This window comes from Haliotis asinina, chromosome 4 (assembly GCF_037392515.1).
Source record: "Haliotis asinina isolate JCU_RB_2024 chromosome 4, JCU_Hal_asi_v2, whole genome shotgun sequence".
Classification (NCBI taxonomy): Eukaryota; Metazoa; Mollusca; class Gastropoda; order Lepetellida; family Haliotidae; genus Haliotis; species Haliotis asinina.
The window spans coordinates 78,350,072-78,364,023 of record NC_090283.1 but is presented as its reverse complement, the minus strand read 5'-3'; the positions used below and the strand labels follow the sequence as shown (position 1 = coordinate 78,364,023).

Here is a 13,952-nt window from a genome sequence, read left to right as displayed (position 1 = left end):
AATCCTCAGTAACATGAGTTTTCTCACTGCAATGAGCGCATGTTACCGAGTTAGTACAGGTAGTGACACCGTGTCCATACTTTTGACATTTGAAACATCTCAGTGGATTAGGAATATAGGTATCAACACTGAGACTGCAATATCCTGCTCTAACTGATTCTGTAATGGTTGGTAAAGAAAAATGGAAAAGATAAGTATTAGTAGGTTTAGTTTAAGAGTTTATTTGTGTTGTAAATCTTTTGACAAAAATCACTCCTTGCTCATTCATTTCTGCCGCGATATCAAGTTTTGACATATCAGGAAACAGTCGATCTCTCTCTCTGACAATCCCTTTGCTCGTATTCAGAGTCCTGTGAGGGGAAATTGAGACCGGAACTCCAACGAACAACTCGGTAGACATCAGGTTGGTGGATTGTTGTTTTCGATTACACTCTATAAGGAGAGAGCCTGAACGTAATCGTCTGACATTTCCGACCTCACACGCAATACCATATCATTTATACCTTTTCATACTGCAAAAGGGTTTAATTTAATAGGTGATTTGTCAAGAGTTTCCATAACGAGAAATCGTGGCCAATATTCGATTGAACTGGACGGTCGAGGTTCATCATCATCATCATAGTCAAGGTGACATTTGTTTCTTTTTAGGGGGGTTGTGTAAGCCATGGGTAATTTAGTATGGTTCTTCATCTGAGCTCCCCACCCACCACCGAGTATCACACGGTCAGTGCTAAAACAAGTTGGCCTACGACTTGCAGCACCAAGGATACTCAGATAATATACTCTAGCGGAAGAATTATAAATAACTAATCCACCAGATTGGCCCATGAGCCACCGCCGTCTGGCATAAGACTCTAGGCAAAGTTAAAATACATATTAACACATTTCAAAATCCAAATCATTGCACTGTAATAATAAGTCCAAGTCCAAAAATCAAACAATTCCAAGTAAGATTTGTGCATTGACATAAATACAGTCCATACACAGGGCTTGGCATGACCAGCCGATTGGTTGAACCGGGCCCATTCAACCTCCCGTCTAGGTGAAGTAAGGGTCGAAGGGGTGTGTTGAGCAAAGGGAACGCGGTCACAGGCCCCCAGTGCTCTCAACCCCCAGACGCCCGTCCTCCACCGCCACATGGCCGCAACCCACGGCAAACGGATTGGTGGGCCAGATATGCCCCCGGGTCCACAAAGGGGGTGTCGGCAAGCTCTTCGCGTTACCCAGCACCCACCACGAGGTTGTAGCTCGCTACGGGTGCCAATAACAAACTGAAACCTTGCTCATTTCCTCAAAAGAAACAGCCTTACTAGCCAACTTCCGCACTTCAACATCCTCACCGTGTGTACTAATAAGCTGCTCTCTGGGAATAATTTGTTCACCACATGACAAACTGTCAAACTTATCAAGAAGACCTGAAGAGTTACTACTCTTTGATGATAAGTCATATATAGTATTATCCTTTCATGTTTTTGTTATCGCATCTCCTCAATTATGTTGCTGTTATCGTTAATCTCCTCAGCAATATCTCATGTACCCGTATATAAACTGTTACACCTTGTCCTCCCATAAAATGGTATAAGAATCCATACCGAAACGTCGCCAATGTGAAAACAAAGAAGTCGATCATCCATAAAATGTGTTCCTTCACCTTTAGACATTGAACGAAACACTACAAATCAAGGAAATGTGCCTTCATCATGCAACTTTTCTGTACTACACTGACGAGCAGAGGAAACTACACAGGTGTAACTGTTGCTGGAATACCAAATATCCGTTCTACCTAGTAAAATTATTGAAAAACATTGATCATATAGAACGCAACCATCATGTTTCTTTTGTCATAATGCAGCCAGAAGCATTTTTATGTGTTTTGCACGAAGTTTCGCAATTGTGATTATTGTTCCTTGCACGAGCGATTTCCGTACAAAGGGCATAAAACATGCTTGTCGTCAAGACTGAACAATCACATGGCATTTCAGAAGTAGGTGAGGATGAGGAATGCAGTTGAGGCACAGATCTAAGGCAATGGGTCACAAATATCAAACATTAACTCATCACACTCTTGGCATTTACACTGACACCTCATAAAGTAAATGGAGCTTGTTTCCAAAGACAGCAGGTAGGCAGAAAGTGTCAATCTTGACTGTAGCTGTAGATTGTAGGTTAGAAGATGTTGACAAACAGACGATGACGATAAGCAATGTACACAACCCCAGTGCAATTCTGAGTGCAAGTCTGTGTGTATCCATCAACAAAACAACCAGTCTTTATATATACTAACATGGTGTTGACATATGTCATGTTTGGGATTTCACTTTCTTGGTAAAGTACAAATTCTAGTACTTTTTTTCGGTTGAGTCCCATCCGGGATTCGAACCCGCACCCTCAGAGTCAGGCACCTAATCGCCAGCACACAAAGTCAGCCGCCTAGCCCGCTCAGCCACCACGACTTCCACAAAAATGAAAGTCGGACAACTGGTAGTCTAGACTGCGTACTTTGTGTACCCCTCTGATGAGTGTAAATTGGCACGGTTCCCACGGCCGAAAGCTATGATTACACGATGCCATTTAGAAAGTGGTCAAATGCAACATATGTCATATGTCATATATGTCATATGTTGTATGCAACATATGACATATGTTGCATTTGACCACTTTCTAAATGGCATCGTGTAATCATAGCTTTCGGCCGTGGGAACCGTGCCAATTTACACTCATCAGAGGGGTTGGTCAAATGCAACATATGACATATGACATGTCATATGACATGTCATATGTCATATGTCATATGTTGCATTTGACCACTTTCTAAATGGCATCGTGTAATCATAGCTTTCGGCCGTGGGAGCCGTGCCAATTTACACTCATCAGAGGGGTACACAAAGTACGCAGTCTAGACTACCAGTTGTCCGACTTTCATTTTTTGTGGAAGTCGCGGTGGCTGAGCGGGCTAGGCGGCTGACTTTGTGTGCTGGCGATTAGGTGCCTGACTCTGAGGGTGCGGGTTCGAATCCCGGATGGGACTCAACCGAAAAAAAGTACTAGAATTTGTACTTTACCAAGAAAGTGAAATCCCAAATATGACATATGTTGCATTTGACCACTTTCTAAATGGCATCGTGTAATCATAACATGGTGTTGGATACATTCGAGCAAAGCATGGCTCTGTCACTATTCACTTAGAACTTTCTCAATAGCCAGAAGTTAACTCTGGACCGCTGTCAAAAAGGCATGTCACTAAAATACCACGTAGTTTTAAGTTAACGGATAGGTTATCAGTGAATGAGTCCATCATGTTATCAGTAAATTTCAAATGGCATCCAATATAATGTACAAATTGCCCCAAACGTCTGTACAAGTGTTAATATATCTGCGTGCACCACGATATTTTAAAAATGCCCGTGTAGCAAGGAACCGCGTTTGACATGTGTGATAGTGGTCTACAACATCGTAAAGTGGAACATGTCTCCTTGTTACGTGGAGTTCCCCGTTCTACTTACTTATAGCCCCAGCTGTGATGTCAAAGTCGAATGCATAGACCTGGCCGGGTATGGAGTCATTGAAGTACATGACGCTGTTGTCGTCACTCCAGTCCATGCCATTGCCGATTGTGATGTCACTTAGGTGTTTCTTGACGCTTCCATCAGTATCCACATTGTATAATGAACCCTGGTATTTTGGCCAGTTGTCGACGTCAAGGTCACCATCACCAAAGAAACACGACCCTATGGTGAAAGGACGAAGTCCATATTCTCCCATAGTTTGCTTTGTGTGAAATAAGATACAAAAAAATCTGTTCTTTTATACAGCAGAATGTCAGTCTGATTGCCGTACCTGTATGGCCTGTTAGATGTAGAATATCTCTAGGAACTAGTTACATTATCGCAACAGTTTCCTTCATAATTAAAGGCATTAGTATGCATCTGGCATTAACACGCACCTGGAGTTTCTCTTATATCAACGGGCAGTCTAAGTAAACTTAGTCTCAGTGTATTTCGTTACACCCCACCACTGAGTCTAACAAAACCCAGTAGAAGGTCGCGTGAGGTAACCACTCCCAGTCCAATCAAATGCGAGACGGTTAAATATATTTACCCAATCAGACAACGGCTGCTATATAGGAAACCAAACGACTTTCAAAACATTCAAATCACCGACACAGATCTCTCCAGAAATAAAAATCCGCATATAGCAGAGTTATTTGACCTGCAGTATATACGCGTTGGGGCTTGTGTTGACATGGTTACCATTAGCTAATATTTCCGCAAGTTAACATCCTTGAATATTGCCAAAAACACATTTTCAGCAACTGTTTACTCACCGTTGTCATGGTTGTACGTACGCCGGGTGCATCACCCGGAAGCGAGCGTACGCTAAATAACATTCGGAATCGTTCGGGTATGAACCTTTTCGAGATAAAAAGTTCACAAAGGTATGTGCGAATGTGCACTTTCGCGATTTGGTAAGGTGTGTTCTGATTGGTCAGTCTTAAAGGTTACCTGACGCGACCTTCCATAAGGTTTTGTTAGACTCAGCAGTGGAGTGTAACGAAAAGTACTGAGGATAAAATTTCTTAGACTGATCAACGGGACGCAACTCTGCAGTAACATTCAAAGTCGATTTATCTCTCAACTGTTCTAATCGTAGAATAGGTATCATCTTTAATGGACGGGTAGACTTGTCTAAATTGCTAACAGCTGAAGTGATAGTGTAAATCCAGCTAGGGTCAACAGTAAATCCCCATTGTCCCTAACATGGTGATCTAACTTCAGTGTAGCCTGTATGTATAATGTATTGTCATGTATTGTTAAAATGTTTTTGAATTAGTACTAGTGATTGTCCTTGACAGGCCTTAGTAATAAACATTATCTATTTTGAAATAATAGCTAGTTTTCAGTCACAAACAGGCTGAATTATTGTGACCTAAACTCTAACTTCACTCACAACTCAGCATTTGAAGTTAGCTTAAGTTGACTCGTGTCAAAGAACACTCACAGGAACACAAGGCATGCGAATACATGAACCTACCAATCCAGAGTCTACCGGAAGCATCCACTTTGCCGTCATTGAGTATATTGGCGTCGGCCTCGACCTTTGCAAAGCTAGTGACTTTGCCACTGTCCCAAGAGTCCAGGATGACGATGTCTGATTTCTGGGTAACCACAAAGCCACCATTCTGACGAGGGATGATGATGGACGCCATAGATTCTCCTGGGATGAAATATGACAGCATGATAGTTTAAATGATAAATATGCTTTTGTTATATACTGGAAAGCTAGAAGGTACGGATAAAGTAAATACAAAACACATGATGAACAGTTATGGAATAGTTACAAGCAAATTCACCTGATCTCTTTCCTATGTGCTGTATGAAACGGGACGACGTGCATATCCAACAGAAAACGTTTGTGATTTGACAGCAAGTTTTGCAGAGAATACCTTAAGCTATGAATTCCATAGTGATCGATACAATTTGTTATTGGATCACTACGATGCAGAGTTGCTCTTTTCATGGTAGGGTTACCTGCTGTTGCGTTTGCGACGCTATCTTCTGCATTTGGACATTAAATATGCTATTTTGCAGTATTCTTGTGAAGTAAATATTCAACCCGCTCACAACTACGGCGCCAAAAACGTTTTTCTGCCATCCGTCAATTTCAGGCAAAACCTTGATTCATCTGCTGTAAGGGTAACACATTTGAAAGGCCGCCTTGCTTTCAGACGGGCTTGATAGATCAGGTTTTATTGGTTGAGGGCGAAGTCCATCGCCCAGTGAGTGTACAAAATTCCCTATTGATGCCAAGTGCTGATTTGAACTTATTGCATAGGCCATTAATTTAATGAGACGATTCTGTGGTCTACTACGCCCGGGTCTCATTAAAACTCCAGGCGTCACATTACACTTTTTGTTTTACCCAACATTAGGGCCACTTCATTTATCTGAAAATCATCATATCTTAAAAAGACAGAGAAAGAAAAATGTAAGGAACTGGAAGAGAACATATGTCTTTTAGAAAACGAAAAAGGAAACACTTTCCAAAATGTTGATGATACACTTCTCTCAAATCGTTCCAAAATGAAATGTGTTACGGTTAAAAATCTATCGTGACAAAAGGTGTGAGAAATCCAGTCAGGACCGGCCAAATATAACACTGGCAAGTTTTGATATTTTCAATGATACTTTACATTGAGCTAACGAAGGCAAAAATATACAGATTTACAAGAGAGGTTTCGTGTACAATACAAGTGAGTCAGTTCTAAAGTAATGGGTCACGCATATAATGTCAAGTCACTGAAGTCATGCAGAATGTAACACAGCTAGCAGTCAGGCAGCGGTTATGTAGGTCAAGCGTTGACGGGGATTGCAGATATGTACCCCAGAAATCTGTGCGTCTTTGTGTCGACAACAAGCCTTTACATATACATTTAACATTTCCTGAAAGTTTGAGCGCATACGACCATCGCCATTAACGTAGAATGCTCTAGAACAGGAGTCTCCTAGAAGTAAACAATTAATCAAGGGAGGTAACTCTAGAGCACTTCGTTAAAGCTTGCTGCTAAAATATGAAAAATACTGAACATTTATGATACGGAAAGTGACCCATAATAATTATCACTCAAAACACTAAACTTTGTGACCCAGTAATAATTATTACTTAAGTAATAATGCAATTTACAGAAAATACACTCTGGTAATAGATGTAAGGAATGGAAATTTGTAATAGATTCTAATGGTATGATGGACGGGAGAAACCTACCAAGAACTAGAGAATAGAAATTACACAAAGAAGTAAAAAGAAATGAACACGGGATTTGTTAATGACAATTTGTATAATTCAAGTGGTGTAATCGATGATAACAGAAAAGCTATATTTTGAACTACTGACTCCCCTTCCTTAAGCAAAGTCTAGCGAGATGAATCGGGAAGTGAAGTAAGTTTTGAGGAACTATCACTTGCTGTTAAATCGAAGAAAAATAAAAGCCCAGGCTAGTATGGGCTATAGAATTCGTTACAATTTTTTCATGCGTACATGGTTTCTTTAAGTTTTCTTCAGGAAGGGCCTTAAAATATGGGTTCTGCATGTTAGGGACACTTTTAACAGGAACTCTTTGAAAATGACAGTGAAAAAGAGGAATGATCACATATATCCCCAAAGCACGCAAAGATAGAAGATTCTATCTCCCTAATGAATGTATTGTAGAAGATTATGAGTACTTGTGTTACTAAGAGGACTATGAAGACACCTGATTACCTCATTAACGAAAATCAAACGGATATCATCGCAGGAAAATGCATCATGGAAACCATCCGACTCCTCTGTCACATTATGTTCAAAACGTAAATAGAAAACAGAAAAGGTCTATTAATCCTGATTGATTTTGAAAAAAGCCTTTGACTCTGTCTCCAAGAATTTTAATATGATGGTATTGGACAAATTCTGGATTGGATGTAACATGCAGCAATTGGTACATATATTGATGTCAAATGCTTCCTCGTGTAGTGTTCAGAGTGGACATTTGTCCACATCTTTTTAAAAACGAAAAGAATGAGAGGTAGGGTGATCCAATCTCCTCGTAGTTATTCTTCTTCAAATACTATGGATAATCATAAGGAACACCATTCTCTTCCCACAGAGGTTACTTGCCATATCTTCCTACGAACCTCGGTTCTAATACGGCCATATTTCGCGGTTCTCATAAAATGCCCTAATGGCAAATAATGGCAGCAGATTTATGTTCCTTTTTTTCTGTCCAATCAGAACACGTGTTACATCGACCTAGATTCAACTTGACAAATGCAAGCAATGCGGAGAAACAAATACGACATGACTGAGTTCTGTCTGGAAGAAACATTTGAGTATCGCGCTCGGGAAGAGGTTTTAGTTTTCACGATGAATCCGGAAATTACCGAGATCTTGCGAACGATCTCTTTTGAAACAAGGTCGCTGATTGCATAATTAAATCTGATTACCTCCAATCGCGAGTCTTGAACACTCGCACCATGAAAGGTTCGTATTAGAACAGAGGTTAGGTAGGAAGATATGACAAGTAACCACAGTGGGAAGAGAATGAAGGAACACCAAAATATAACTAACTAACTAAATAAATGGAACTATACTAAACGAAACTCAGCATATTATTAGCTAGTATGCTGATGATACTGATATATTCATGGATGGTTCGGGAAAATCTCTTTATGAAGCTATGAATTCACTTAACATATTTTACAATATTACTGGTCTATAAATAAATGTGGATTACAACCAAAGCAGTTTGGCTTGGGGCAATGGCTGGAAGTAGGACAACTTTATCCCGTTCAAGCATCGTGGTAATAGAACTAAAATGCAGATCTACAAAACCTCTAGGAGATCAATATTTAAAAGGGATTTGGACATATTAAGAGAATTCCTATGAGCTGGTCGGAAAAATAACTGTTATAAAAACTTTGGCTCTGTCTGCCCTTGTTCATATCCTCTCTTCTCTCCCAGATCGTCCGGACGAGTTTAAGACAAACTCGAGGAGCACGCTGTTTTTTAAACTTCATTTGGAATGATAAGAGGGACAAGATAAAACAAATCTGTTTAATGTGAAAGTACGAGAAGGGTGATGTCAAGATGGTCGATGTTAGAACTTTACTTGATTCTTTAAAACTTTCTTGCTTAAAATGATATGTTTTAAAATCAAACTGTTATAGACTGGCCGGCTTTCCAATACAAGGCACACTTCATGTAGAAACGAATATGAATAAATGCTACAAAATTACAAACCCGTTCTGGAAAGATGCCCTTGATGTCTGGCACAGTTACATGAAGGGATGAGTACTTAACGATCCTAACATAAACGAAATCCTTATGCAACCTCACTGGTTGAATCACCAGTTTCGCAATTCATGTCTCATAATTAATAACTGATTCAAACAAGGAATTGTTCATATGAAAGACATTTTCATTGACAAAGAGTTTCTCTAATTTGCTGAACTTAAAATAGAATTTGATATTAAGAGCACAGTACTTAACCTAAACCGTGTCATTCTTAGCATTCGAATAAATTCAGAACAGCTGGTCACCCAAGCATAACATATGTATCGATATGTTCCCCTTGGAATGGCCTATTTTAACTCACTAAAGCATCAAGATCATTTTACGATATTCTCATATCTAAATCCATTTTTTTCAAACGTATGCGATAAACGAGAAGAGAACGAATATATATCAATTTTATGAATCGTGTCCTACTCAGAACATTCATACGCTCAGCTCACGATATACTATTTTGCGACCAATAATGACCCTTTGCTCAACCGCATGATCATGTTAGTCATTATGTTAGGAGATAGTGTTTTCTATAATTTGCATTATCATTGAATAGAGGGAGTTAATATTTAACGTCATATCGGAACTTTATTACCCATGTGGTACTTCGTAAAGGTGTTTCACAACAAAGTGTTATGACATATGTGTCATAACACCTTCGAGTCATTTGATTGGTTAATACGAACTTTGACATTAATGGTACTACTTTCATCACTCATTCCATTCATGATTTTCATTCACGTTTTCACACCTGAGAGCATGTAATTTGTAAAACGAAGACACTTCTATGGAATTAGATGAAATGTATTTCATTTAGTGTGGTTACTAGCATTACTTTCAATTCTATGATAACTCAAGTTTCTGTAATGAAAACGAAAATAAAACAATCTATAAAAAAAGTAAACAAATACGTCTAGTAGGCCTCTCATGAGTGTAAACAAATATGGCGTCGCCCGTAAAGGTTATTGATTTCGTCAAAATATTGACGGACAGTTGGTTGGAAGAGTTGTGAATGTTATCAAGAAATTGAATACCTTTTGCGTGTATGTTGTCAGGACTGCACAATAACACACAACATCAAATGACGAGCGGCGCTCTTGTATCTCTATCACTGCCACTGTCAGCCGCATCAATTCGCGTCCTCCCGCACAAACATATTGTCACTGCCATGCCTCCCGTGGTTTCTTACGTAGGGATCAACAACACTTCCCAGAATCTGAACACAATAGGCTTGACATCGTCTTTGTTCGGGGTTGTAGACTGTGTTTTCAGACCCAATTTTCTTCAACATAAACCTCGAATCGCGAAAGTGGGAATTCCAAGCCGAGTTGAGAAGGCGTCACTGGCATCCTGCGCAAAGCGTCGCCGAATTATTTACAGTAACCCGATGAAGACCATTAAGCTCAACTATTTGGGACATGCAGTTCCATGTCATTCACATTCATCTTTGCTGTTGAGTTTGTCGCTCCTAATTAAATGCTTCCTAGAATCTTCTTCTTAGGGAACACTTCTCAACATGACGACTAGCCCGACAGTGATGGCCGACTGATGTTCAGGCACGATTTAGGTCACGCAGTCAAGTTAAAAATATTTACACTTCACAAGTGTTTTGATGGATTACATTATTGCTTTAGAAAACAAATCCTCCACTGACAAGAATTAAATTTTCATTACGACTTGATTCTGTCTTAATTTGTTTAATTTCTTGTGATTTGGCGCCGTATAGGAAGTACATTGCCTCTAAGCAGCGTACGTTTTCCTGGAGTCAATCGGTTGACATTCCAATCATTAACAGCATGTTTTAATCCGCGCTACATGTTTCTGTATAGGAAAGCAAAATATTGCTTTATTTTGACGATATTTTCACTTTTCTAGAGCTCGTGACAAACCACAATTATTTCACTCGGGACATAAACTTGATATGAAAGGGGAAGCTCGTTTAATATCCTATAAATCTCAGCCATATCGTGACGAGAAAATTTAAGATTTAAATGAAATATATGCATGTGGTAAAATGTGTCAACTAAGAACAGTAAAACAAGTAGAATATCACAATTTGAATTAAAACTTGCATGGAAAGTTAAAACTAATATCACTACTTAGACAATACAATGTGAAAACAGACTATAGATCGCCAACAACAGAAGGTAAATCACCACACTAGGGACCATGGGGACTTACGGTACCTCTGCTACCTACATGGACCCCAATTGGATTGATACCATTCCTTCTGTTGATGGTGATTGTGGGAAAAGTTAGCCACAATTAAAACAGGAAGAATTCTACATTTGAAAAGCCTGGAAAGTTCACATGGACCTGAAGGTTTTTGGACTTACGTACCCTCTCAGGAGGACAATAATTTTACAATGCTTCAGCCCCCTTTGAGGGTACAGCCACCAACAATTCAAGTTACTAATCCAAACTACCAATCATTAAAATACCCCTAATGTTACGAGTGTGTATTTTCTGTATATTGTTGTTATTAATTAAGAAATAATTATTATTGGGTCACAGCAGTTAGTGTTTTGAATATTAAATATGATTTGTCACATTTCGTTTAAATAGCTGGTCTACACTTTTAGCTTTCTGGTTTTCCGGAATTTACCTGCTCCTAGTTTTCCATGTGTCTACTTCCGGGTGACGTATTTGGTGAGTTTGATATTTTATATTCTTGTGACCCACTGACTTAGATTTTGTCTCTCTTGGATTGTATTTGTAATCAGCATTGCTATATTGACTTGTGACTTTGTATACCTTGCTCTCGTTGCATAATAATACAGAATATGAACGTAAACGACTTGTCTCTCTTCTGTTTTGCTGGTTCACAGGGGATTTGTAACATAGTTTGTCACGATAAATTCTTAATCGTAACACTATTTACAGACCATATTGCTCAAAATTCAACGAAAAAATCAAGTTCCTTTCAAAAAGATCCGTAATTGTTCTAACTGTAAACTACTTATCCTTTGTGATGGAGAATTCAACAGAGTTGAGCAAAATATGCTTGACCGTGACTCTGTCATCACAAGGGATGCAAAACGGAGGATCCTCAACTTTCAGTAGGTATGCATGAGTATATCGTGTACGGCCAATACGACGTCGTCGTAAAATAAGCTCTTCAAATCTAGGTGTAACCAGTATACGGTTGTATTTCATGTAATATATTTATACCTACTTGGGTGTCCCACTTCTTCTGCATCAGATCACGTATGTACGATCTAATGCTAGCTTTGCAATCAGTGTAGGGAATAAGAAGTGGTGACACAGATTTGTTGAGAGCTGCCTCTGTGCTACCAGAAATCCATTCGTGGCTGGGTAACCAACAAAAAACGATGTCGTATTGGCCAGTAGCAAGATTATTATACAATTCAATGATTTTAATTAAAAGTGGATGTTCACATGATAAATTTTTAACCGTTTGAAGACAAGATAGTCGGAATAGAGTATATCTTGTTTACATTTAGGGTGTGTTTGAATTTATTTAAGAGCCGTTAATATGGCGTTAGCTTCAGCTTTGCAAAATAGAGCTATTATCCGGTAATCTTGAAGATATTGTTCTGGATCCAATGACAGTGGCACAAGCCACTGCGCCACCATCCTTGGACCCATCTGTGTATGTAGATCTATAGTTGCTATATATAATTTTTAATTGATGATATTCTTGTTTATATTGTAATTCATTAGTTTCTGATTTTTCAAGTGCAGTTAATATTATGTTAGGTCAACTTGTGCTCTAACTAATTGCCAATGAGGAGAAGAAAGAAGACGGGAAGGAACTGTATTTCCAGCTCAATGCCGGCCGAGGAAAGAAATGGTTTAAGTCTATGTCGTAGAGGCAGAACAAGAGAAGGTTTCTTCTCGTACAAATCCTAAGAAAATGAATTGAACACATAGGGTTAGATTCATTAGAGTATAATTTAGTAATGTATTGTAAGGATAATTTTATACGACGTTGTGTAAGAGATGGTTCGTCGGCCTCAGTGTGAAGACTGTCAATAGGTGAAGTTCGGAAAGACCCAAGACAAAGTCATAAACTTTGGTGGATAGAATTAAGAAGTTTAAGGTTGCTTTTGCAGGCTCCAGCATACACGATGGAGCCATAATCAAGTTTTGAACAGACCAGTGATCGATATATGTGTAAGAGTGTCGCTTGATCCCCTCCCCAGTTTTAGTTAGAAACAACTTTCAACAAGTCAAGAGCCTTCAGGCATTTTGTTTCAAGGGACTTAATATGATACAGAAATGTTAAGTGGGAGTCAAAGATAAGCCCCAAGAACTTCATCAGAAAAGCATTTAATAGCATCAGAAACGTCAATGAAACGTTCAGGTTGAAGTTTTTCAGCACACAGTGTTTCATATTAAGCCCTTTTTAACATTTCGCCTTGATGTTCGAGGAACATCAGATTTTATTATAGTAGCAAAATGGTCACTTCCACAGAGGTCATCGTGGACTGACCATTCGAATTCATTTAGTAGTTCTACATTTGTCGAGAGAAGAATAGGTCCCTGTACCAGGGTGTAAATATGTGTTTGAACCCTCATTATAAATACATAAATCATTGCCAGAACTAAAGTCCTCCAACACTTTACCTTTAGCGTTTGAAGTTACACTACCCCAGAGTGGATTGTGCCCATTTAAATCTCCCATTATAATACAGGGCTGCGGGAGTTGATCTGTTTTGTGAAACGTCGAAGACGGAGAGATATAGAGAGAGCACATTGTGAACGCTACATGGAAAGTAATTCTCACTGCGACAGCCTGCATATTAGTAATAAGTGAAACAGGGCTTTGAATAACGTTTTGTCTGACTAGAATGGATGATCCGCCAGTGGCCCTATCACCCGGAGATGAAAAAAAATGGTATGCATTAAAATGACGAAGGTCAAATGTGTCTGTCTTTTTTAAATATGTCTCTTGGAGACATGTTGCTGAAGGTGTAAAATCTTGGACTAATAGCTGAAATTCATGTAAATTAATTCTCATACCTCTGCAGTTCCACTGTAGAATATTATTGGAATAAACTGTCTTTTGGGGGGATTTATGGGCTTCTTCCCAACACTTGTGTAGAGGGCGATATGTTACGTGCCCTAGGATGGACGTTTTCAGATACATCCATGTGTTCAAGATATCCATA

The 13,952-nt window shown here is 39.1% G+C and overlaps 1 protein-coding gene across 1 annotated transcript in view; it reads right to left on the bottom strand.

Annotated features, from left to right (window-relative positions):
• The window catches only part of LOC137281934 (regucalcin-like), a 53,268-nt gene that overhangs the window by 24,435 nt on the left and 14,881 nt on the right, over positions 1-13,952 (bottom strand). The window contains exons 3-4 of the mRNA XM_067813660.1: positions 5,032-5,211; positions 3,504-3,728 (exon numbers count right to left, since the gene is read on the bottom strand). Coding sequence (XP_067669761.1) covers positions 3,504-3,728; positions 5,032-5,211 — 405 coding nt within the window. The remainder of the gene's footprint in view (positions 1-3,503; positions 3,729-5,031; positions 5,212-13,952) is intronic.